Source organism: Hyaena hyaena, unplaced genomic scaffold, assembly GCF_003009895.1.
Source record: "Hyaena hyaena isolate Hyena2069 unplaced genomic scaffold, ASM300989v1 scaffold_197, whole genome shotgun sequence".
In the NCBI taxonomy this organism is placed as follows: Eukaryota; Metazoa; Chordata; class Mammalia; order Carnivora; family Hyaenidae; genus Hyaena; species Hyaena hyaena.
The window spans coordinates 314,173-340,754 of NW_024080830.1; the positions used below are offsets into that span (position 1 = coordinate 314,173).

At 53.4% G+C, this 26,582-nt stretch overlaps 1 protein-coding gene across 3 annotated transcripts in view; it reads right to left on the reverse strand.

Moving 5' to 3' along the window:
• The window catches only part of DIP2C (disco interacting protein 2 homolog C), a 384,520-nt gene that overhangs the window by 72,365 nt on the left and 285,573 nt on the right, over positions 1-26,582 (reverse strand). For all 3 annotated transcript variants that reach the window (XM_039241634.1, XM_039241633.1, XM_039241635.1), the window contains 8 exons: positions 25,999-26,113; positions 14,182-14,321; positions 13,129-13,265; positions 11,498-11,706; positions 10,574-10,688; positions 9,988-10,189; positions 4,909-5,018; positions 3,633-3,713 (listed from right to left, as the gene is read on the reverse strand). In XM_039241634.1, the coding sequence (XP_039097565.1) occupies positions 3,633-3,713; positions 4,909-5,018; positions 9,988-10,189; positions 10,574-10,688; positions 11,498-11,706; positions 13,129-13,265; positions 14,182-14,321; positions 25,999-26,113 (1,109 nt within the window). The remainder of the gene's footprint in view (positions 1-3,632; positions 3,714-4,908; positions 5,019-9,987; positions 10,190-10,573; positions 10,689-11,497; positions 11,707-13,128; positions 13,266-14,181; positions 14,322-25,998; positions 26,114-26,582) is intronic.

Consider the following 26,582-nt stretch of genomic DNA (forward strand, 5'->3'; position numbering starts at 1 on the left):
GGGAGCCCGTCCTGCCAGACGCTTGCGCACCAGCTGTCCTGGGCGTGGGACCGGCACAGGCCGCGATGCTGGGGTGGCGGTGTGCCACGGCGGGCAGCGCCAGCACAGAGGGCTCGCGGTTACGCTCCCGCTGCGCGAGGCCCCCCGCTCTGTGCCCCCTCTGCCCGGTGCGGCCTGCCTGTCTTAGGTAGCAAGCGTTCCTGCCCTGGGTTGTTCAGACCCTGGAGCTGACCTCAGCTTCAGGAGATCCGATGTCAATCCCCTATCAGTGACCAGCTGTCCCGTCATGAGACAAAACCGGGGACTGCCAGGTGCCGGGGGCTCAGAACCAGCAGCCTCAAGTGTATCTGAAAAGATGTTTTGGCCCCGGTTTGTGAAAATCCCACTGACATACTTAAAAAAGGTGAAATTTAATAAACCTGCTGTCCTTTAGCTCTACTGGCCTCTGAAACAGCTTTCCCAACAGCGTTCGCAGCTCTTCGGGTTTACAGCAGTGAACAGATAAGCCCCTGCCACAGGGCAGTAACCTTGGCGGGGGGGGGGGGGGGTTCCAGTTCTGGAGTGAGCACAGGAGCCTGGGGATCAGCACTGCCCTCAAGGCCCTGGAAGGCGCCGCGCTGGGGCCGGGAGCACTGCTTCCCAGGCAGCCCAGAGCTTCTCGCATCCCTCCTGCCCTACGTGCAGGGTTGAACGTGTCCGAGCCCCACCTCTCACGAGCCCACAGGCTGCGCCCAGCCCCAGACTCCTGGCGGGAGCTTCATTCAGCACAATCCCCCCCGCCCCGCACCCCCCCCGGGGAAACAGCGCCCGTGCCGGCTCAGCAGAACAGGAGCGAGTGGCCACGGGAGAGGGTTCTGGGAAGGGGCAGCCCACTAGCCCTGGCTGGTGGCTGCTTGGCTACCCCATCCCCATCCACACAAAAGGATAAGGTTTCCAGAGAAAGAAGGTTCTAGTAAAACCACCTCACTGGAGAAATTAGGGCTGACTTTTCCGAAAATAAGTTTTGGGCGGAATCATGACAGAACCCAACCCCTGTTGTAAAGTCCACAGGTTTCAGTGTCAAGGACTGTGGATTTTGGTGCTGCTTTAAAGTTTTACCTTAGGTTAAAAAACAAATGAAAAAATACTAAGGAATTAAGAAAAAGCCAAATGTGATTTATATTTGAAAATTAAAAAAAAAAAACTGTTACAAGCAAAAAAAAAATCCCAAAACATACAATAAAACTTTAAAAAGAGTTGTCTTATGATTGTTAAAAAAAAAAAAAAAAAAAGAGATGGCCTTTTGTATGGAAACAAGTTCCAAAATACAAGTTTTCCATGAACTGCAATCAATTACATCCCCGTGTCCTACTGTAGATCTGACCTAACAGCTCGTGTTCTACCGACGGCACTGGCCATGGCGGGGAACGTACGACTGAACACTGCTGGCAGCAAGAAAGCTGCTCTCCAGGTGCCAAACAGTTCGCCGGCTTCGACGAGCCTCGCCAAGTTGCCAAATTCACAACTGGCAGCATGTGCCACGCAGGAACGAGACCAGCCTGAAAACGCGGTGAGCCACGTGCCGGGGTGAGGATGGTGTGGATACATGGAGTTAAGTCAGACGTTACCAACCTCACCGGTTTCCATCTGTTTAAAATACTGCTTTTAGAAAACGTAAAATGGCACGTATGGCTTGTGCTGTGCTTCCACAGGGCAGTGCAGCAGCGGCAGGGCGACTGATGTGGAAATTACACAAAAACACAGTAAAGATGGTGGTTCCGGCCTTCAGCCACGGCCTAGCGTTTATTGTAAGTTCTACGTGGAACTGGAGGTCAAGTCCAACCCTTAGACTGGCTCAGGACACAACTGCCCTCATGTCCAGAGCCACATGCAAAGGAAAGCCACCACGAGCCACCTTTCTCCATGCTGACCCAAAGTGGATTCACTCACGGCTCTGATCTCCGCACCCGTCCACTTTTCTGTTTCTAACGAAGCCCTTTCTCGAGTGACTCATTTTGCCAAACGACTCAGGGTACAGCTACAGCAGATGACTATGACCATGCGGTCAGGGATGGAAACACCCACCACCCAGGCCAGACCAGCGCACAAGGAGCCCAGCGTCCTGGCGTCGCCCCAGCTGACCATCTGAGGGCTTTGCCCCCACGCTGCCATTCCTGTCGTCCCACGTGGTTAGAACAGCTCTGTCTTCCTCCCCTCCAGGGCGGGTCATCTGTGAACACACCCCGATCACCTCTGAGTCTCTGTGTGTCGCAGGGGTAGTCTCCTCCCTACGCGGCCTGTTTATACCTCCAAGGGGTCCAGGCACAGATCTCCACCCACACTGCAAACAGGAGAGACTGGGAGCCATGCTGCGGAGGTTGAAAAGTGATGTGGACCTGCCCCTCGCTCTTGCACAGCTTAGCGCTTATGGAGGACGCACCATACCCAGCGTGTCGGCACGACTACAGTGGCTGGGGAAGCTGAACGAAGGCACACATCCCTGTAGCTGATAGGCATCTGAGAAGGTGTCCTTCCCAGGGACAGGTGACAGTCATCACTCTGGAAGACCACTGAGAGACCACGGAGATGAATAGTCCCCAGGACAAATGCTACGTGCAGAGGGTGGAGACAGTCAGCACAAGAGATTAAGGAGAAATTAGGTCGGCATCGCAGCACCAAGGCCCGTCAGCTGGGCAGTGGTATTAGGAAAGCGGGGTCTTATCCGTATTTACAGCTGGGAAGGAGCCGATGGAGAAGAGAGACGACAAAAGCGGGGTGGACGTGTTCCGGGGCCTCGGGTAACTGCACAGACTCTCAGGGGCCCAGATGCTGAGGTTCCTACTGCGCGCACTCGTGAGTGCAGGAGAGTCCATCCGGGGAGCGGGGGTCACTAGGCCCTAACAGAGGTCAGGGAGGCAGGTGCACTATCTTCCTGGGGGGCAGCCTGAACAGACCCAAGGAACAAGTGACCCACCAGGTCACCTCTGCACACACAGCAACTCAAGATCCTCAGAGCATCCGTGGTCATTTCCAGGATCCACATCACATGGATGTTGGCCTGCATGCCTTCGCATATTAAGATTTTGGTATTTTGCAACTATGCATAGCCATAATCTCTGACAACGGCACATACCCATACTTGTCAAGAGACCTAAATTTAAAATCTTTCTCAGGCTTTATTGCCACAGCAAAAAAAAAAAAAAAAAAAAAAAAAGGTTAAGCATGTTAAAGCTTTCGCATCTGATTTTTATTGTTAATACCACTTGCTGGTATACGTAAGGTCTTATTCTTAGGTCCTATGAACAACACTGGAAGAGCTCGCTCTTCCAGTGTGAGATGTCAACACACACCTTAATTACACTTGGAAAATAGAAAAGACGTTCGCTCCCAAGAATGGAAGTCTATAATGAGAGGGCAACTTCTTACTTACAAGAGAGTAGTTCACTCATAAAAGACAAAAAAATGTCTCACAGATCTGAACCATTCCCTGTGTTTTGTGGGGGAGATGGTGCAAAATAGATATTGCTCAAACTATCCATAAAGACCTCAGTCAAAACAGCAACAAACAAACAACATGAAGGACACACGTCAGACGGGAGCCAGAGCGTTACGGCCGCAGGTGCGGCGGGATAGCCGCGCTGGGCGTGCCTCACCCTACAGTTGAGCAGCGTGTACAAGACGTGGTCGGGGGTGGTCTGCGCCCTCCACTGCAGGACCTCCGAGAGAAACAGGAACTGGAACAAAGCACAGCCGTTAGGTCCCGCGCCCAGACTCCAACTCCCCCCTTCAGGCCCGGCCGGCTTCAGTGCGCAGGCGCTAGAGCAGTGCTCCTCCACGGGGGAGGCAGAGCCCCGTCACGATGAGACGCGGCAGCCAGCACTTACGGGCTTCCTCCTGTGTGGCGTGGCCCCCGGGGCCTGGCCGGGATTCAGAGCTCACAGGGGCCGGTGCGGCACCTGGTCGGGGACGCCTCCCGCAACCTGCGATGGCCGGGGGTGCAGCCCCCGCACCAGGGGCAGCCAACACAGAGCCCTCCTGGCCTCCAGACCGGGTCTCCGGGGGCTGTGACGGCAAGATCAGATCTATGCGGCTTCTAAACTGGGCTCTCTTAAATGTGCTGTTGTCAAATGGTCACTCCCTGAGGTCATCCAAGGGCACCACAAATCACACAGATCGCGTGCACCCCACTGCGTCGGTGTGGAGTGCAAAGGTCAGCTCCGCCTCATGTCCAATGACAGAAAACACCCGTGTAGATCCCTTAATCTGCTTTTTTAACAGAAATGTATTCTGAGGTCTGAACATGGGGATCAAGTGTTTTTAACGAACGTAATTCTATTTATTACCAAACTGGCAATATTTTAAACAGCTGGCTTTGCCACATTTCCTGGTAGCTCGTACAGATGGGGGTGACCTTGTGGTGAATCATCAGTCCTCAAGTTTGAGTGGTTATTAGGGGGACCCACAGTACATGTGACAAAACGTGTGATGTGTATGGTGGTTGTGGCCCCCAGGCTGCCCCTCCAGCCCTTAAGGTCACATTAAGGACGCCTGTTTGCCCAACCAGGGCTCTAAACTTCTGCTTCCTGGAGTTCCCACAGCTACAGGACCGAAGCCTTGCTGGGGGGCCGCCTGGGTGTCACACAGGGCTCGCAGGGTCATCAGGAGCCAGTGCCCCAGGACGCCAGCACACAGCAGGCCTCCCCGGACACGGGCCTCAGGCCGCGCTCGTGCGACTCCTCCCACCTCCGTGACCCTGTGCAGTGCCCGGCGCCACAGCACCCCCAACACACACAACTTTGTTGGAAGACTGTATGGATGCGTCTGCAGGACTGAGGGGCAGGATGCACGAGGTCAGTGGCAGACACGGAGCTGGCAGTCGGTGCCGGCGTACCAGCACGGGCTCGGAGGGGAGCCCCGTCCGCCTCTCACCTTGCGTGCCTGGTCATTGTCTTCTATCTGGCCCAGGTCTCTGCCGCTGGCCTGCGCGATCCTCTTCCCAGACACCAGGTTCCCCACCATCACAGAGGCAGGGCCGATTTCTAGAGAGAATGTGAGGAAACAAACCTTAAATCAGGACCTCCCACCTTGGCAAAGAGCTTGCTCCGGGGAAGCCCTTTGAGAGGCCGAGCTCTGAAAAAAATCTTGTTAGTAAAGGGTTTCTAAGGTGTCCCAACAACGAGAATGATGGCAGACACGAACAGGTCTCCATCTCAGGTCAACAACAACGTTTCCCCAGACCCCAGCGGCGTCTGCCAAACCCACCGCCGCTGCTCCACCGTCAGCTGGAGGGATGCTGGGATCTACCCACTTCGGTGAGCGTGAGAAGTAACGCCGAGGATGAGGCAGTGAACCGCGACGCGTCGCCCTGCGAAGCGCTCGGACTCCCGGCCACCCGTGCGGTGCTCTCCGGGGCCCCTGCTCTTCACCAAGTGACACTCATACTAACAAAGTATTGCACTTTTCTTAATAAACACGTTTGTAATGTGGGAGTAACGCTGTGCGGAGCACAGTCCCCTGTCGGTGTCCCTGACGGACAGCTCTGGGCTCGCGCCAGGCCGGCAGACACACGAGACCGGGCCCTGAGGCTCCTGCTGAGTCCAAGCGCCTCTTCCACACCATCACTGACTCGATTACCAGCGCTCCTTTCACGGCGTATGAAACATTTCACAAGACAAAAACCAGATGCGATCTATTCTGACAGCTTTCTTTTCTGTTTTAACGAAAGAAACAAGTTTCCCAAAGAACTGTAGAAACTCTTTCAAAATGTGCAACTGCAAGAAACCTGGGGACCCTCCAGGTTTCTCAAAATACAGTCACTCACTGTGTTTGGACCACACACGCACGAACGCACATTTAACAGGAAAGGGCCAGCTGTTCGGGAGACCCTACAATCATGTGAGCGTGTGTGACACAGGGAGGCAAGGAGGCAGGCAGGGAGCTTAAAGAAGGCAGTGGAAATAACAAAGACACGTGTTCAGCCTGTGGTTTGATAAAATACAAGTTGAAGGTCACGACTGAATCAGGTTATCTAACCTTTGCTGAAGGTCAACTTACAGGCTTCTAAATCAGGGCACACACGGCCTTGTTACTGCTCGTGAAGAGCCGCGTGTCGGCAGCTGATAAAGTCTCAGGTTCAGGCTCGGGGTGGAGGCCAGCGGCTGCCAGGACCACCCCCAGGCACCGCGGGCAGGGCAGGGGCTGACGCCCCCAGGCGACCTTCTTCCCTGCAGACGCGTGCCCATCCAGATTTGGGTTGTCGTAAAACACTCAACGGCACGGCTATGCGGGAGAAGACAGCTACTTCCAGGCAGGACTGAAATCGGGAAAACAGCCCAGGACACAGATTTCTGGGCCCCTGCTCACTGGCTTCTTCATTTTAGGCAATTTGTAGGAGCCCTGACATGTTTCCGTGGGATCACAGAACACGCCTTCTGTGCTCTGCTCCGTCAGGTCTGAATTGTCAGGCGTGCCTAAATTTCTTTTCTCAGCTCGTAATAAGGAAACTACAACAGAGTGGGGGGAGGCTTTTCATACTTAACAAGATGAAAAGAAAACACGGCTCATGGCGCACGTGGAACAAATGGGTCTGCCGCGTGGATGGTGCACAGGCTCAACCCGGAGCCCAGCCGACTGGCCCCTACCTGCTGGCTTGGCGTCTGTGGGAAAGCGTCCTGACATTCTCCTTGGTGATGGAGGCAGGCAGGAAGGTTCTTCTGAGAAGCCATTCTGGCCTCAACTGGCTTGAAGTCTTCTCCAAAATTTGCTAAGAATTCAAACTAGGGTGGGAGAAGCACCATTCTGAGGTCCCTCCTTCCCCAGCACTGACCTCTACCAGATGTGAGGCTCACGCCTTATGTGCTTCTCCCCCGAGGTGGACTTCATCATTTTTTCCAAATGTTGCTGAGAGACAGGTGCTTTCCTGTGGCACTTATTTACAAAATCTGCCCCCTCCCAAGAACCGAGGGTCTCTCAGCCTTGCCAAATGAGGTGGGTGTGGTGCAAAAACGCCCTCACACGCTTCATTGCCTCATGATGTGAGAATACAAAGTTGAAGGGCGCCTGGGCGGCTCCGTCGGTTGAGCATCCGACTCTTAATTTCTGCTTAGGTCATGATCCCAGGGTCGTGGGATTGAGCCCCATGTCAGGCTCTGCACTGAGTGTGAAGCCTGCTTGGGATTCTCTCTCTCTCTCTCTCTCTCCCCCCCCTCCGTCCTTCCCCCACTCACATGCTTTCTAAAATAAAATAAGAATTAAAAAAAAGAAAATATAAGGTTGAGATGCACCCAAGAATAGGTACGGAAGTTCATACTGGCTCTGTCCCCTGACCTCCCACTTACAGACTCAGAGCTCGGCAAGTCTGTGGTTCAGCTCAGAGCTGTCCAATTCCTGCTGATACCCGGCCGCTTCACACAGGGGACACAGCACACGTCCCGTCCCCGGGGTCCAGAGCCGGGGAGCCCAGCCGCACTGCTCGCCTCCTCTCTGGCGGCCACAGCGCTGTCAGCGGCAGCTCCTCCTGCGCCCCGTGGGCTGCTCTGATGCAATGTGTCCCCGGGACTGTCAACACTGGGAGCCCAACTGAGGGGTGAAAGGGCTTTTAACACTTTGTGCTCCATAAGATACTCTTGTACGAATGTTGTTAGCTCGGTAAATATGAATTCGTCCACTAAAGGAAGCAATTAGATCATCTACAAACTATCTATGCTTTAGAGGCTCTGTTTCAAGCATCTAGCAACACCCTCGTGGAAAAACGGCCTCCCTGAATGTTTGGGAAACAAGTGCTTGTTCACAGTCAGCAAGGGACCCTTAAAAATCACCTCATCCACGTCCCTCATTACATTTTCGGAAACTGAGGCTTCATGGAAATGTCACCTGAGGTACATTGCAGGTCACTAGGTGAGGTAGGAAAGTGAACCAGCCCCTCACCCTGTCATTAATATTTGTTAAAAACAGCTTTTTTCAGGAGCGCCTCGGTGCCTCTGTCGGTTAAGTGTCCAACTTTTGACTTCAGCTGAGATCATGATAGCAGGGTCACGGGATCGAGTGCTGTGTCAGGCTCTGTGCTGACCATCCGGAGCCTGCTTGGAACATTGTGTCTTTACAATAATCAACTGCATAAAGCTTCACTCGCCACGCTGCGGCTGCAATGTCTAAACAGCCCCCACCTCCTGGCTCATCCCTTCTGCACTTGCCCTGACATGGCTCTCAAGCTAAGTGCCTTGGAGTTTTCATTCAGCCACGTTTTTCTGCCTTGACATCTGGTAGGTGCGTGAGCCCCACAGCTCTGGAAGCACATCGGGCCTTGGCAAATGAGCCCCACCATAGGGATCTGTCCTGAGTTCTGCCGTGAGCTTCTCCACACCGGGGACCGCTGGCGGCCAGGCCCCCGCGTGGAGGTGTCTGATGGTGAACGGAGGTGAGGAGACAGGGAGAAGGCGGTTGCCACCGAATGTGCGCAAGGACACCCTGAGGAGCCCTACACCGCAATCGATTCCATTCAGAGACACCAACACACCGCGGGAGCCACTGCTCGAGCCTTCCCAGGGCTGCTGACGGCCCAATAGCAGGAGATGAAACAGGTGACATTTCAGCGTTGTGATTCGCCCACCTGAAGGCAATGCTTTGTGTTTTGGGGGGCTCATCACTTGTAGCCAGTGTGCCCCCTAAATGTAAAGAAATGGAGACTTCATCAGCTACAACTTTAAGTTTTGCTGTAACAACTGTATAAGCCGAGGACTGAGAGGAAAAAGACACGAAGGGAAGTATTAGGGGACCTAGAACCTCGAATGTAAGAAAACAACAAACAGCACAGAAATTGGAAGAAAGCCAAAAGGCAGAGACAACTGCATTGCTAAGGTGCCCAGAAAGCAGATGGTGACTCTCTGCTTTCCACGAGAATCCGTGCAGCGGAGGAGAGAACCGCAAGACGACGACGTGTGCGGCCACGAGAACCATGCGTCACGGAGGAGGCCGGGCAGGGATGGAGGCTGGAGACCCTCCCTGCTCCTGGGGCGGGGCAGCCGGCCTCCTGCAGCACCAGCGCCCTCTCCTCGCCGCCCACCCTCTCAGCCCAGCTCCGGTCAAGGGGTGAGCCTCAGCCCCCGCATTTACCACCAGGCGGGCTAGGCCCAGAGGCGACCTCACCATGTCCAGCCGACTCGTGTAAACTCTGCCCCGGAGCCACGCTGTCCTGGGTGGATCAGCACTGGTCTGGATTCGCCTCTGTCACACTCGCCCGTCGATCCCCAACCCCTCTGTGGCACGTTCTCCTCATTTGTGAACCAGGGACAGAAGAGCGCCTACCACATGAGGCTCCGTGAGAAGAGAGGTGCTAACCTGTACGCCATGCAGGAGCCAGGCTGTCCTAGAGCGGCCCCGCCGCCCGCCGTTCCCCGCCGGGGAGCCTCCGCCACCGCACGGGCAGAAGAGCGGGGCCCTCGCCTCCCGCGGTCTCAGGATAAATTTCCTTGCACTGATAACCACGCAGCCCGAAAGAGCAGGACTGTTTAGTTGCTGGGCAAAGTCAGACAATGGATACACACATGTTCCCCAAACCCCCAAGTGTGAGGCACACGTTCACTCTTAAAACAACGTCACAACGTCACAACGTGTGGGCTTCCGCACGGGCTTCAGGAGTTTCCCACGTTAGTTGCTTGGACTCCTAAATAGCCCATGAAACCGGTAAGGAAGCATTATTGTCCTCTGTGCACAAGGGCACTGTGACCGAGACGGTCCAGGCCTGGCAAAAGGCCACAGAGCCGGACCAAGGGTCTGCCACCCACTGGGATGCGGGGCTCCTTCCCGACGTTCCCGGGCGTCAGGCTCCCGGCTGCCACGCTGTCCCGGGAGAGCCTCCCATCCACCATCTGGTGGGGCAGGTTTGTGCCCCAGGAGAGTGGAGAGCAGGCCGGGAAGGGGGCTGAGAAGCCCCTACAGGGGGGCCTGGCCCACCGGGTGCCAACGGCAGCCACCCGGACCCCACGCGCCACTCCAGCCCAAGGGACGTACCTGGCTGCTTCTGACGAGGTTTCGGCAGGTTTGTGACACAGGTATGGGGGCACATCAGGACGTTGCAGGGGTGCAGCGAGCCCTCCAGGAAGAGCTGCTTCGTTTCTGACAAGTGGATCCCACCGAGCGGGGTTTTGGGGAGGGTGTTTGCTGGAACCAAGGCCAGGCAGTAAACCCCAACCTGGTGTATGCTGTCAATCGCCTGGAAGGTCACAAGGGAGGGTTAGGGTTAGAAGAGCCGCCACGGACAGGAAGCAAGCGCTCAGACGGCGCCACGTCCTGCCTGCACATGAGCAGCACGCGCCGCCTGAGCGGGGAGAAGGCGGCAACGCAGCAAAGCGGGGATTCTATGTGGGCTTGAGGGACCCCACACGCGCGACGAAGGGAAACGTGGAAGAAGAAATACACTCTCGGGGTCAGAGCAAATCTGTTACTGTGACGTCCCCAAGTGAATGGTGGGAGCCAGTTTTACAGACAGTGACCTCTACTTGGTCTGTTTCGTTACTTTCCAAGAACGCAAACATGAACTTCCCGGTGGCTGCGATCCCCTGGGGTGGCCCTGGGCCGGGGGGGGGGAGGGGGCTACCTGCAGCACCCTGCTCATCCACTGAAAGCTGTCCTCCTCCGTGGAGTCCGGCCTCTGCTCGGCCACAATCACGATCCTCTCGTCGTGCAAGACAGTCACCGAAAACACAGCTATTCTGTGAGGGCAGAAGGAGAAGGCGCAGTGAGCACATGCCGGAGACGCGCGGGGAGCGCCGGCCTCTGCCCCGCAAACCTGTGAGGGGCCCGGCCCCAGTTCTCAGGGCAGACAGAAGGCGGGGGGCCGTGGTCGCCAGAGCGGTGCACGATCCATGTCTGGGGTCGCACCTGTGAGTAAGTCTCCGCACCGGGGGAAGGCTGGGATTGACGGGTTTCTGCCAGGGACGCCTCTCTCGCTAAGCACAGCATCGCAGGGCTGGGGCCCCTGGAGTGCCCCCCAGCACCCACAGAGGATGCTCCGCGGAAGTGGCTTACAGGGGACAGTGCTACATCCACATGTCTACGGCTGCCACTCCCATGGGCCAGCCGGGCGGAAGTGAGGCTCTACAGCAGCTCAGGGCTCCCTTCACGTCAGCCGAAACCGGAGGAGCTGCCGCCACGAGTTTAGCATTTACTGTGCACAGGGCATCGGGGGGGGGGGGGCAGGGGGGGCAGGACTCCCGCACAACTGTTGCTCGACTGCTCCCGGATCTTTGGAGACGATCTGTACCAATAAGAATTTCTGGCTCTTTCCTTAGTGTATTTACTTAAAAAACAAGTTTTTCAAACCGGTATTTTTATTTAAGTCGGGGAGAAGTGATGAAAATGTATGTATGGAGCTCGGGAAATTTCTATAAAACTGGACATTCAGAACTAGAGAGAACATAAGGGGTCACTGCGTCCCCTCCAGGGAAGGAATTTGTGCATTTTATGCAAACGATGTCGTCTGCAGACAGCCCGGTGCTGACATCCCAGAGGGCACACCCACCTTCCCCTGTAGACGAACTTCATGGGCTCCACGGCCAGTGCTGTGGCAACGATGTCGTCAGCGTTGTGTCTGCGCCCACTGACCACCATGAGCCCGTCCATCTTGCCCACCACGAAGACGAGCCCCCCGGGGCCGACGAAGCCCAGCAGGCCTGTCCTCACGAAGGGGTACTCGCTGACGGGGGCCCCCGAGCTCGTCACGGGGAACACCTGCAGACACACGAGTGGTGAGTGCCCAGGGTGCCCACCGCCACCCTCCTCCCTGGGGCCTGCGGGCGAGCCCCATCCCCCCACAGCCCACGTGCAGGACTGGCCACCCGTTTCCTTCCATGGCATCCAAGCCTAGCAAGTGGTGCTGAGATCATGATGACAGTCTAATGAAGGCTAATTAATTCTTCTGCTTTAAATCCACAGGATAAAAGTGATGGATGGAAAACCAAAAATGTGCATTAATTGTAAAAACATCCCTATTCGCCAACGTTTCCTTATCGGGACCACACCAAAAAGGGAAAACACAGAGGGGGCAAACCATAGAGTTCTGAGCCTGTTTTCTCAGAGCCCGTGGGTAAGTAACATGGAAAAAGAGACGGGTTTATGTAGACTCTGTCTCGCTGGACCTCAGGGACATTTTAGAAGCTGGAATCCACATTCAATGAAGCTGGCTGCACAAGGCGCCATAGTGCATCGTGCTCTAAGACACAAATCCCTAAGCAACTCGCACTTCCTTGTGCAGAATTCATTTGAAAGTGTGCTCCTCCTAAGGCTAAGCATCACGTGGTCAGGTGATCGCAATTCTGGGAACCCGAGGTGTGGGAGAGTTTACCGCTTAACCCCTCACTCACAGAGCTGGGGTGTGTGTACACACGCACTGTGTGCACTACCAGCAAGCCACACGTGTGTGCAGACGAGAGACACCTATGTGTGGACATAGCACATGCTCAGCAGATGCCACACGTGTGCACACACAGCAGCTTGTGCCATGGAGAGAGTTACTTCATGCATGCGTTTGTTCACACGGGGCCGAGTCTGGCCTCAGTGGGCAGGCCACAAGGGGGGCGAGGCTGTGACAGGCGTGCTTGGCCCCCATTCCTCGGCCTATCAGCTGCAGCACTTACTAAGCAGGCTAAAGTGAGAGTAGCAATACATGTAAAAGGCCTTTTTAAAATATTTTTGAGGGAAGGAGAGAAGGAAAAAGAGAGAAAAGAGAGAGAATGAGAGAAAGAGGGAGAGAAAAAGAGAGAGAGAGAGAGAGAATGAGCATGGGAGGGGCAGAGAGAGAGAGGGAGACAGAATCCAAAGCAGCTCCAGGCTCAGAGCTGTCAGCACAGAGCCTGACGCGGGGCTCGAACCCACGGACTGTGATATCATGACCTGAGCCGAAGTCGGACGCTTAACCGACTGAGTCACCCAGGTCCCCCCCAAAAGACCCTTTTTAAAGATACTGTTCTTTCCCTTTTTCAACCCTGGCTACGAGGTGAAAAAAAGCTGATAAGCTAAATTCATTGAAAATTATAAAAATGGCAGCCAAAAGTGCAACCATTTTAGTCCCTAAGGGCACATATGGCTGAGAAATAACCGCCTTATCTTTCAGGTCTGTGCACCTGGCAGCGGAGCTCAGCGCCACGAGCCTACCTCGAAGGTGTTCTTGGTCATGCCCGAGAGGCCGTAGTAGGACGTGCCCGTGGCGATGGCGCACACACAGAGCTCCCCGATCTCATCTGTTCGACACAGCTGAGGGACGCCATCCGGCTTCACCGAACACATGATGGCTAGAAGCAAAACGGGATGCGTGGGCAGCATTAGAGGGGAGGGAGAGGGATGGGGGAACAGAGACAGAGGGCGAGACAGCGGGACAGGGTGGGGAGAGACAGAGAGGGAGACGGGGCGGGGGGATCAGAGAAGCAGCGACTGAACACAAGGGAGAGCACGGCGAGCGGAAACAGCTTCTGGAACAGGCGTGTGAATGTACAAGGGAAGCCGGTCCTGGTCTTCCCCGAAGTGAGCCGTGAACGTTCACGTTACAGGAAAGCATTCAGTCCCACAGCTGTGGCATCAGTAAGATTCCGACGGCTTGAACTGTGACCTGCAAACCATCCTGAAGGAAGAGACTTCTCCCATTTAGACCAGGAGACCCCTGGGCGGAGCCGGAGAGTGACCCCGCACACGGCCACTGCGCTCACCACAGGCACCCACACGTGCCCTCAGCTCCTCCGCGAGCCCGGCTGCCACCCCAGGAGGCAGCACGCGCGGCGTCCCGCCCACCTCGTGTGCACGTTTGTGGGAATGGTTCCCGTGACTTTTAGACACGGGCTCTTCTGCTAGAATCAAGCTTTGCTCACAGCTCGGAGCCCGTGCCTGGGTGTTTATACTGTCTGCCTCCAGCCTTGGTGCCCAGCTTTGTCCAAAAGGTGGGTGGCCCGCAGAAACCTGACCCTTGCAGGGAGGGTCTTTTCCAGGCTTCTCTGCACCCTCAGGGCTGCAGGGGTGCAGAGAAGCCTGGAAAAGAACCCCAGGGTCCCAGCATGGGAGGCGGCAGAGATGCCCCGTGAAGCTTCCTGAACGTTCTTTCATCAGGAGAGGCAGCACTGACGGGCCCGGGACTGCCGGGTGGGAAGCAGCCCGCTGGCCATGGCTGGGGCTCCTGACTCGACCCCCCACACTGCGCAGCCCGGTGCCCACTCTCACCGCCAGGCATCACGAGGCCGACGTCTTGCACGGTGAGCACAGACAGCTTTTCTTCTGAGTCCACTCGGATGACGCCGTAGGTGAGCCCGTGCATGGACAGGACGCCCCGGCCCGGGGGCTGGTTGCTGTCATCTGTGGGCCTGAAAGAGCAGTTCTGTCTGAACACATAGGAGCAAACACGCCTCCATCACCAGAGGGCACGCACCCCAGGGGCAGCCAGCCGCGTCTGGGGTCCCAAGCACCCCCGAAGCACATCTGGATGTCACGCCGTCCTGTGTTCTTGGCATGCCAAGGGGTGGTTTTCTGTTTAAGAGAGGTCAGTGTCACTGACTCGGTCTCTGGGCTTCCAGAAGATTTTAATAACACCTGAGGAGTGTGAAGACATCACAATGCCCCTTCCTTCCTTCCCCTGTCTCCGCAGGTCAGATTTTCCAGTTTTAAAAGTGGCTAGCAAGGGAGCACAATGTCTCCAAGAACACGAATGATGGCAGGGAGCAGGACAAGGGAGGCGGGGTGGCCTGAGCTCAAGTTCAGACGTGCACCAGGCAGATGCTCGCTGTGCAGGAATCTGAAATGACAGGCCATGCCGTTCTGCATGACAAGCTCAGGGAAGTCTGTCTTCACAGGAGGCACTTGGTGAAATGCTTTCATGCATCCTCAGCCCGTCTTCTCCGTGGCCCGTGGCCCGAGGGCACCGCCCCTGCTCGCTCCGTGCCAGCCCCGGGCCCTTTATCCAGTACGCAGCCCACCCTTCTGGGGCTTCTGCACTTGTCCCTGGCTCCATCCGGAATGTTCTTAGAGCAGACATCCCTCTGGCAGCTCAAATATGCAAGTACTCATCACCCCGTAAGATAGAAACAGCAGATGCCAACGGACTACCCACAGCGGGCCTCCTCCATCAGAGTCTCCGCTCCGAGGGCTCCCTTCTGTTCATGCGTAGCCTCACCCCTGGAGCGTGTGCAGTAATAAATGTCTGCTGACTAATTACTCAACAAAGTATTTCCAAGAACATGGATTTTATCCCTGTAACTAAAGAATCTTCCACGTGGGCTAAGTGAGGCACAATTTACGTAAATACCACACTTGCTTCTCTAATTTTCTATATACACATGGGTAGCATCCTCTTAGGATCTAAAAGTTGGACAATAAACAGAAGTTTGTGTTTAGCTTAAAAATGGATAAACCTTAAATTTATCAATATATCAAGAAATACATCAAAATTATCAAGAAAATATTATCAAGATTTATAACAAACCTAGAAATATAAGTGGGGAAACACAGAAGTTAAAATGTGTAAAAGGAGGGGTGTCTGGGTGGCTGAGGCAGTTGAGCATCTGATTCTTGATTTCAGCTCAAGTCATGATCTCATGGTTTGTGGGATCAAGCCCTGTGTTAGGCTCTGCACTGAGCACGGAGCCTCCTTGGGATTCTCTCCACACACCCCACCCCCCGCCCTGTTGCTCCCCTACTTGCACTCTCTCGTAAAAAAATAATGTGCAAAAGAACTCATTTGAATCTTGCAACTAAGATATTATAAAAAGAAGTATATATCATAGATCAATTATACCTCAAGTAAAAAAAAATAAAAAATTTAAAAAAAGGAAGCCTAAGAGAGTCTGGAAATTGAATGGTTCTGTCTGTGAAGCATCCAAAAGGTTAGCACTAACCAGACATTGAAGAAAAGTCTGCCCAAGTGATAAGGTCCATCGAGAACTGCCTGGAAATGAGCCCCAAACACTGGCCTTACATTGCTCTGCAAAGTGACAGAGAAGAGTCCCACAGGAGCCCTCCGGTGTCACGGATCTCTGGCCCCACTACTGTCCTCGGCAAAACACCACGTGAGAGTCACAAATCAGAACGCCAAGTGCCTCCTGTGGAAGGAGCTGTGTCCCCAAAAGCTGTGACCAGTCCTGGTCCAGGTACCTTGACTGTGACCGTACTGACATGAAAGAGAGTCTTTGCAGATGTCATAGTTAAGGTGAGGCCACACTGGAGCTGGGGCAGGCCCCAAAGGCAATGGTCGGTGTCGTTAGGAGAGAAGGAGACCTAGATGGCACGTGACGACAGTGGCCAGGCTCCAAGGACAGGGCGCCGTCCACAGCGGGAGGGCCTGGAGCAGATGCCCAGCGCCCCTGGAGCACCCAGCCCTTCCGACACCTTGACCCCAGAACTCTGGGAGAGCAGCCTCCCTTGTGTCAGGCCACCTGGGCTGAGGCACTCAGGACAGCAACGCTGGGATCGGGACAGGCCGTGGCCACGTGCCGGGAGGGAGAAGCTCTTCATCACGGACGGATACAAGCGCTACTGTCTTAGTCATGAGACCTGCTTTCCTAGAAACAAGACTCACTGAGGCACACGAGCTGCGTTTGCTTCAGGAAACCTTCAACCGTGGGTATAACACCCAACTGCGGAACCTGGGTGTACTCACTTAAATGTGAGCCAACGACACCACCCAGGTTTTACTTTGATCTATAGCTATGTATTTATATTTAATACATAAATATATGTATGTATTATTCACACATACATATACATATTATATATTAAAAGTCCCTTGATAATGAACGAAATCTTAGCTGACACCGGTGTGCGCCCTAATGTCCCGAGGCCCCTGCACACCCAGGCTCACTCGGTACAGCCCTGCGTGGCCCCACTGTCCTCTACCATACAGACCAGAAGCAGAGGCTCGGGCCGTCACTTCGGATCTGCATCCCTGTGGGGCTTGGTGGGTTACAGGCCCACCGTCCCAGATATGGACGCCCTTCCTGCTTCTGGCTTCAAAGACTGGGCGCTTTTTACTTTGCTACACACTCGTCTTTCGAGGAAACTTTACAGCAAATAATACTAGTAACACAGGAGCAAGCCCTTCATGTGGACAAGCTGCCCGCCGCACAACAAGTCACAGCCAAGACAAAAGCGCCTGCCTGACCACACCCCACTTCTGCCTCACCGACAGCCTCCACTGACGACCCTCTGGACTCTTCATCATGTATTTACACAAAATACATGCGTGCACGAATACATCCACATTCACAGAAAGCAGACACACAATAAGTATGTTCTCTTGCAACTTGCTTTTCCACCAAACAGATCTTGCGGATCTTCCTGTGAGCGTGGGTGTGACAGACACACTGTAAATCCTGCGTGTGCCAATGACCTGACCAGTCTTAATATGAAATACGGCTGTAAAACACATACCTAGAAAAAGAACTGAAAAATCAAAAAGTATGTTTAAAATTTTAATGAAGCCTACATAACTTCCCAAAAGAGTGTATCATTTTGTACTTCCGCTCTAAGTATTGTTTTCCGATTTACCAGACATGCGTAGGGTGCAGTTTTATGCTTTTATTGGAAGCATTTCATGCACGTGAAGTGCCCTTACAGCGGCTCTGAGACAGGCACACCTGCCGTCCCCACTTACAGGCAAGAAGAGGCGGCGTGAGGCGACGGCATCTGGGGCACAGCTGCGGGGTGGACCCCGGCGTCGAGCGCAGACTGGTCTCCATACCTGTGCTCGTGGCCACGGGGAAGGCGGCCTCCCAGCAGCCACTTCTGCACACTCGTGCCCAATCAACCCTTAAACTGGTCCCGCTTTGATGGTGAAATGCCATTCCTCTCTGTTGTTACGGTTTGCGTTTGAGTGATTATTAACTAAGTCAGCTTATCTTTCTCTCCATTAACACCTTCCTAGGAAACAAAAAGTCCAAGTAGACTAACCTAGATGAAGAAGTGAAAACATGACCCCAATAAGAATTTCCAGAAATTTCAAAACAGATGTGGTTTCACAACGAAACATAGTACGTGAACAATGGCTGACAGAGCTTGAGCCGCCTGTTCCCCCAGGTTCAATGCCCAGATGACACAGGGGGCTGACTGCATGGAAGAGCAATCCTGGAGATTCTCAGGACTGTAGGAAAGGTCTCTGCACAGACACACAGAAGGCAGGCAGGGACCAGCTGTGTGTGGCCAGCCCTGCGGTAGAAAGACCTAAGTGAGGAGATGGAAGATGGAAGGTGTGCACTGGCCTCGGACTCAGGAGGAATGTTCCTGATGGCCAATGGCTTCAACGGGACCTGTTCCCTGGCCGTGCCAGTCCTGCCTCCGTGAGGTGTTAGATGACCCTCAGGTAATGGTGCTGTGTGACACCTGAAGAGGTAGGTGTAAGTCTCAACTAACATGCCCACAGTTTGCTCTTACCGGCCACGCTCGAATATGCATCCACGTGAAATAAAAGCAGTCACGCAGCCACGCGCATTTGGGATGATTTCCATTCTCAGTATACAATGGGGACGTGGCCACCACACCTCCACGGCGTTAGTGCCACCGCCCCTCCCTGTGGCCTCCTGCAGGTGGGGCAACAAAGGTCCTTCCCTGTTCCCATCAGATGGAAGCAACCGCCACCTTCAGAAACCGTCAACTCAGGAACCCCGGGGAGCAAAGGGGTTGAGTGTCAGGCAACGGCACTTTCCTCTGCTAACACTGGGGTGACTACAGCATTTCCACAGGGCACGTTGTCATGGGGTGACACGCACACCCAAGTACATGGGGCACTATCATAGTGTCACCGACGTTAGCCTGAGCCCCGAATCCTTACGGGCACCGTGGAGACATTCAGGGTCTACGTGCACAGACATTCACGTGGCCCTGTGACATGGGCACAGCGGTCACGCCCCCCCACAGAAGCCATCTCTGAGAACTGAAGGAGGCCCTGTGCCGAGTGTCAAAGCCGCCAAGAGGCAAACCAAGCACAGACGAGCCAGAATGGTGACCCGGGGTCCCCAGACGCTGCAATGTGCTGGCAGGCGCGGGGCCAGGCTCACCGGACACAGCGTAAGGGGATGGAAGTGCACGCCTGGGTCCACACACGGCCATGAGAGCGGCTCTTGTAGCACCACCTCCCTGGGAAATACATACTTGGAGCTGCAGGGCCATCCGTCTATGTGAGGGAGGGGATGCCCTTCTGCCCGTGGCCAGCAAGGCCCTCCTTTCTGGGTGGAGGACGCTCCTCCCTGGGGAGGTGCCCTGTGCTACGTGCTTGGCGCTGGCGTCCCTGACTGAAGTCTCTCTACAGATGAACGTAACCTCGTTTACAGCAGCAGCCGGCCCCGATAACTCAGCAGCATCAGGGTGTGGGTCAGTGGACACTGTGCGCTTGTAACAGAAATAACATTTTCAGGAACACTCCTACAAACTGACCAGAGAGATCTGGTCAAATTCATGAACACGTACACCCTTCTTCAACATGCAGATAGACTTTCTAAACCATAGTGTACATCTACACTAAAGTCTTAGTAAAATTCAGAGTTTTGTCTGTTTTGTTTTGTGTTGAGAGAGAGAGAGAGAGAGAGAGAATCTCAAGCAGGCTCCATGCTCAGTGTGGAGCCCGATGAGGGGCTCAGTCCCATGAACTGTGAGGTCATGACCTGAGCCAAAATTAAGAGGTGGACGCTCAACCAAGTCACCCAGCTGCCCCTGAAATTCATGATTTTTCACAGGGAAAGCTACAAGATTAAAACAGAACACCTTTAAATTCTGAATTATTTTAGTGATTTTATCCCCTTTCTCTGATGAGAGCAATGCACACTTACTTTTTTTAACTTTTAAAAAATGTTTATTTTAGAGAAAGAGAGAGTGTGTGAGTCAGGGAGAGGCAGGGAGAGACAGAGACACAGAATCTGAAGCAGCTCCAGGCCCTGAGCTGTCAGCACAGAGCCTGATGTGGGGCTTGAACCCAGGAACCATGAGATCATGACTTGAGCCAAAGTCAGGTGCTTAGGCTGAGTCACCTAGGTACCCCGCACACGGATTTAAAAGTAAAACAAAACACAAACATACCTGCTTCAAGAGCTATGTAATATAAAAAGGGAACATTTCCCCCTCCGTTATCTTACCTACTCACTTTTGAGATAATTTTTTCAGCCAGAAAAGGGACCATACCATACAAGTGGTGTGCAAGCTTTGTTTTCATTTGCCCTGGTGACTTTTCTGCATCTCAGGGCAGGCACTCAGTATGCGCCAGCGGGGAAGCGTCAGCCTGTGCATCAAGGGTGGGGCTGCGCCCTGTGCTGCACCTGCTCTCTGCGAGCTATGCCTCCAGCAAACCAAGTCTGCATACAGTCCAACCCAACACAAAACAGAACAGGACTCGCTCCGGCACGTGGGCGGTCAGGACAATTTGCACAAGGTAACTCAAGCTATTTGGCTCTTTGATGCTACCTGATTAATCCATATTTCCATTTAGATATGGTGATTCTCATCTTCAAACTATTTTACACTTAGAGCAGTTCTAAAGTTTTATCTGAACTTAAAACTTTCAGATGGAAATCTCTGCTAATGTAATTTATCTTGTGTTATAAAAGTAAGATTATGGGTCTTCATGTCTGACGTTTTTAGGGGCAAAGCCATTCTTGAAAATCCCACTTCAATTCACAGGCTTGCTAATTATTTTCATTCTGGCTCACTGGTCGGTGTGTCCTCAGCAAAACTGTCTGACACTGCCCCCCGACAGACATCCTGCCGCACGGGCCTCCCCTAGCGTCTTCCCAGCTCTCTAAATTCCAGAGGGACATTTAAACATGCAAGATGATTTTGGTGGCAAAGGGGCAACTTTATTATTGCCTGGAATTGCTGTTTTAATTACTGCTTTACATAATTATTACCCTTTCACTGCTAAAGTACCAAGGTATTAAAATAATAGCCTGCAGATAAAGAACCCACAAAGGGGCACCTGGGTGGCTCAGTCAATTAAGCGTCTGGCGTCTGATTTCAGCTCAGGTCTTGACTTCAGGGTCATGAGTTCAAGCTCTGCATAGCTAACTTAAAAGAAAAAAAAAAGAAGGAAAAATAAAGCCCACAAAATATTTTTTTTGTTTCAAACACATTACTAGAACATAGCTTTAAAAAGTGGATTCTATCATCGACATCCCAGCAATGGAGCCAGAACCAGACAGCAACCCCAGAATACAGGGGGTCACAAAATGATTTGCTAGTTTTCATTCTGCAGTTTGCCCTTTTGAAATAATTCTACAGATACTTTAGGCATCATGAAACCATATTTCTCCAATTTTTTGACTTTACAACTATTCCTCAAAGAAAAAGGAAACTGAAAACGTGAGCCTGACTGACGACAGTTTTGAAAACAAGAAAAATGATGAAATATCTTGGTTGCTCCGAAGCCAGGGCAGGCCTCACAGGAGAACAGTGTGGTTTACTGCCGTTACCTGGTCGACACGCACGGAAACAAACATGCACGAACAGACACACATGAATACGGATGCACGTGAACACAGGCACTTGAAATAGACATTCATGAAGACAGGCACAGACAGGACACACATGAAATCAGACACACACGAAGACAGATACCCACGGGACAGACACCCATGAAGACGGACATCCACAGACACATGGGACATCCATAGAGACACACATGAGGATGGACACACACACACAGATGGACACTCATGGAAACAGAGACACCCATGGAGACAGAGAGTCATGGAAAGGGACACCCGCGGAGACAGCCATGGAGACGGACACCCATGGAGACGGACAAACATGAGGACAAGCATCCATGGAGACAGACAGCCATGATGTCAGGTGTGACACCGCAAAGACAGACAGGTGTGAAGACAGGCACCCCTCTTGCCCTTGTCCCTTCAAGTCCCCTGACTCCCATTCTTTAAAATTTTTTTTTTTAATGTTTATTATTTATTTCTAGGAGAGACAGAGAGAGACAGCGTGAGCAGGGGAGGGTCAGAGAGAGAGGGAGTCACAGATTGAAACAGGCTCCAGGCTCTGAGCTGGAAGTCAGCACAGAGCCCGACGCAGGGCTCGAACCCACGAACCGTGAGATCATGACCTAAGCGAAAGTCGGACACTTAACCGACTAAGCCACCCAGGCGCCCCGATAAAGACTTTTTTACTTGGTAACCCAGCTTCTGACCTTTTATGTATGGAAATTCCCCTCAAGTCTCCAGAATATGCGGAGTAAGGCGCGCAGGATCGCTCTCCAAATGCAAGATTTGTTTCAACCTCTGCTCAGTCATTCGCATGCAACACCAGGATCGGGTGTTTTCCCGTCTATTCACAGAGAGGAGTGTGTTCACAAGATGCAAGTGACTGACATTTCCGTCATATCTATTTGAAAATGCCTTAAATAACGGATACCATATGTTTTCACTCACCTGTGGATCTTGAAAAACTTAACAGAACCATGGGGGAGGGGATGGGGGGAAAAGTTACAGGGAGGGAGGCAAACCATGAGACTCTTAAATACTAAGAACAAACTGAGGGTTGATGGGGGTGGGGGAGAGGGGGAATGGGTGACAGGCACTGAGGAGGGCACTTTGGATGAGTACGGGGTGTTGTATGGAAATCAATTTGACAATAAATTATATTAACCCAAAAAAAGAAGGCGGTAACAGTGCAGAGGCATTTATGGGCCCTGTGAGCATTTATGGTGGATCACACAATGATCTTTAAGAACCCTCTGCTTTCACATATCTTGCAAGGATCTTTTCCAAAATTACCTTTATTTGGCTATAACTGTTAAGTTGATAATCAAGTGCAAGTATCTTAGAATTAAAACTAAACCTTTTTCCCTGTTTGACGTAGTAGCGAAATGGAGGGGTCACACATCACTACCTGTCACCAAGCATGCCCATGAGGCCCTGGGCCATGGGACCATCTTCTGAGAGGCCTCAAGAGACACCGGGCCATCTCGTCACTTTCAAATGGTGGCCATTTCAGTAACATAATAAGCTGAATTGATGTAAGCCACAGAAGATTTTGCCAGGAAAGCAAGGTAGCAATTTGGCTAAGGTGGTAACCGCACGTGTCGCTTCTGCTGAGTCAGCTCCACTTGTGACATGCGGAGTGCGGACAGGTGGTGAGGATGAGGTGGATGGTCCTGAGCCTTTCCGGTGGCAATCCTTCTGCTGGACCCCCGCCCTCGCCCCTGCCCACACAAGAGCCGTCTCCAGCTACGGCTTGCTACAGGATGGAGAGCAAGGCGCTCCGGTCACCTGTACCCACTGCCCTGTCCCAGGCCCTTGATTTTCTTCTGGTTATTTTGGAAACAGCAGACCTGGAAGTGAGAGTGGTGGCCAGGGTCGTGGCTGGGTGTGAGAAGTCGGTGGGTCTGCAAAGAGATGCCAACTCAGTTCAGAGCAAAGTGGGTGGCATCAAGTCTCTGCAAGTGTGACCGCACTCCCGTCTGCTCCCAGTGGGAGCTGCCCTGCCCACGGTCTCCTGGCGGAGCGGTGGCTGCCAGCCGCAGGTTAGAGAAGGGTGAGGGCCTCTAAAGCCGCCGTTCCCAGCCCGGAGTGATGGTGCGGACTCAGCCAAGGCTGATCTGTGCAGGGGATGTGTGGGGTTGAATGGAGGGAGGCGTGGGGGCACGTGGTGGGGGCAGGGAGAATGGGGTACGGTGGGGTGGCATGGGGCATAAGGCAGGATGTAGGGGACATGGGGTGGCAAATGAGGGGTCCTGGGGCATGTAGAGAGCATGAGGAGGTGTGGGGAGCTGTGGAGCACTGTGAGGGGCGTGGGGGCGCATGGGGGGGCACGGGGCATGTGGGGAGTGTGGGGAGCTGGGGGAGGCTCATGGAAGGCACATGGGGAGGCGCGGGGGGCCCTGGGGGTGCCTGGGGACATGTGAGGCACTGACCACCGCTCAGCAGACACCGCTTGGCACAAGCCAGGAAACAGCAGCCCCTTACTTTGCCTGTTTGGGTTATTACATTTTTAATCATCTTCAAGATTTTAAATACTTTAAAACATTTTTAGAGAAACAATTAAGAATCCTCTGCTGATGGGGCACCTGGGTGTCTCACTTGGTTAAGCCTCCGACGTCGGCTCAGGTCATGATCTCACAGTTCATGAGTTTGAGCCCCATGCTGGGCTCTGTGCTGACAGCTGAGAGCCTGGAGCTGCTTCAGATTCTGTGTCTCCCTCTCTCTCTGCCCCTCCCCTGCTCGTGCTCTGTCTCTTTCTCAAAAATAAACACAAACATATACGTATAAAATATAAATATATATAGCGTATGTTTATCCTTTAAAACAAAAATCCTTCACTGACTCCTCCTCCCTCTGCCATCAAGTCTGGCATATTCCACTCTGCGTAATCCCAAGGTACAGAGGACACTTCTAGGAAAAGCAAATACACAAATCATGTAGTGCTAACAACTGGATCTTCTTCAAAAAAATTTTTATTTAAATGTTTTATTTACTTTTGAAAGAGAGAGAGAGAGCATATGCAGGGGAGGATCAGAGAGAGAGGGAGACACAGAATCCGAAGACAGGCTCCAGGCTCTGAGCTGTCAGCACAGAGCCCGACGCGGGGCTCAAACCCATGAACTGTGAGATCATGACCTGAGCCGAAGTCAGACACTTAACCGACTGAGCCACCCAGGCGTCCTGACAACTGGATCTTCTACATGATGGAATCACTAGTCATCTTGTGAATTATCTGTGGCAATGGTGCTACGTCACACAACTGCACAATCTTGACACTCCAAGGCCACAGGAAATTCAGAGTACTGAGTCCGAGCCCCTCAACTTGGTGGAGGAAACTGAGGCCCTGGAGACAAAGGATGCGCCCAGGACCCTGTGGCCAGGCCCTGGCTGGCTTGAACTGAGACTGTGTCTCGTTGGCATCTACACTCAGGCTCAAACTGGACACAGTTTAATATGATCTCAGAAGAGCACTGTGGTGGCCGACATGCTGCTGAAGCCTCCAGGGCTCTGTCCGAGGCCAAACACGAATGGTGGGAGATAATGTGCGGTGCGCCTCCTGTTACAACAGTGACGCCCTCTAAAAACTGGAAATTGGATTCTGGTTAATGGCACCAAATTTCCTCATCGATAAAAATATGCTACAGAGTTCTAAACTCTGCTTCAATCAAATTAAAACTTGCTTCTCATACTTTACAGGTTTTAGATTTCTCAATCCTTTTAGTAATACTGGTTGACTTTACGTTAACTAACAACTACATTCATCAGAAGTTGTATTATTTACAAACACTCTTCCATGGAGTATTTTTGGGGACCAAACCTTTCAGTAATGAGGGCACATGCTTTCGTGAGCTGAAAACTGTGTCTTCCATTCTTACGACAGAGCACACTTGTGTGACACAAGATAAAACCTCATCAGCGACGGAACGCAAAGATACTGGGCAAGTTGGGTGCAAGGCTGGAAATATGTGGGCAACGCAAACACTCCTTTCCCACGTTGTGAGGATGGCAGATGGTGGATAACGAGCAAATGCCCTTCCTGCACCTCTCAGCTTGGGTGGGACTGGCTTCATGCACCTGCACCCACGCCCCCCTGCAAGTGTGCCTGGAGCTGGAGCAGGCGGCGAGGCCGACTGATGGCCAAGAGCAAGAGTGATGCAGGCCCCGTGTCCACACGCAGACCTGAGAGCCCACGGACGTGCCACCACAACTCGAGAGCTCAGACGGCCAGGACCTCATGGAAACCGCGTGTCAACAGGCCCGGCTCTGCTGCAAACACCTCCCTCCGCTCAGCACTGACGCAGCCCAGCCCCGCATCACAGCAGGCCGGACACGGGCTCGTGGAAACATGGGTGACCCGCAAGGACAGGACAGGACGGGAGGTCACTGCTTGCCAGACCGCCACACGGGCTTCAGGCAGTCACTCTCCAGAGGGAGCCAGGTGTCCTAACGGGTCCGGACTACCCGGAAGAACCCGTTCCAGCACACAAGGGGAAGCAAAGCCGGCCTCAAACGGACTGGGTCCTGCCCTCCCGGGGAGCGGTCACACCATGCAGGCGCCGCCGCAGGGGCCCAGCTGTACCTCCGGATGGCGACGGTGAGAGCCTCTGGGGAGCTGGCGCAAGGGCAGATGACCTCCTGGCGCAGGCCTTTACTCTGGAAGACGTTGAGGAACGCGTCGCAGGAGGAGATAGACCCTGCAGGTGAAAGGGGACGACAGTCAGCCGGCGGAAGCACGGGACGGACTAAAACCACCCAGATGCAAGTGCTTCTCAAGTCAGGCTGTGAGAGAGGCGGTCAAGAACATACTTCACTCGATACGGCTTATGAGTCACGTCACCCGCAAGGTGATCCTCTCAGGCCGACTGAGCTCAAGGATTTAAAAGTGTAACTTCCGCCCAAGGCCTGCATACCTTCCCTGAGGCTCGTCCCCCCGTCGTCAATGTGCGAGTTCGCAAGAGGCCTCTACCTAAGCCAGGTGAAGACGGCTCTCCCCTGTGGTAATCCCACCGGAGAGATCCGGACTGGCTGCCAGGCACCTACTGGCAAACTACTTCCTGACGCAAGTGAGCCTGGCTTCGGCCACGACTGCTGGCTGAGAGCAGCCGTGTGACAATGGCTCACAAGTCACGGAGCCCCCGGGGAAACACAACCACGTACACAACC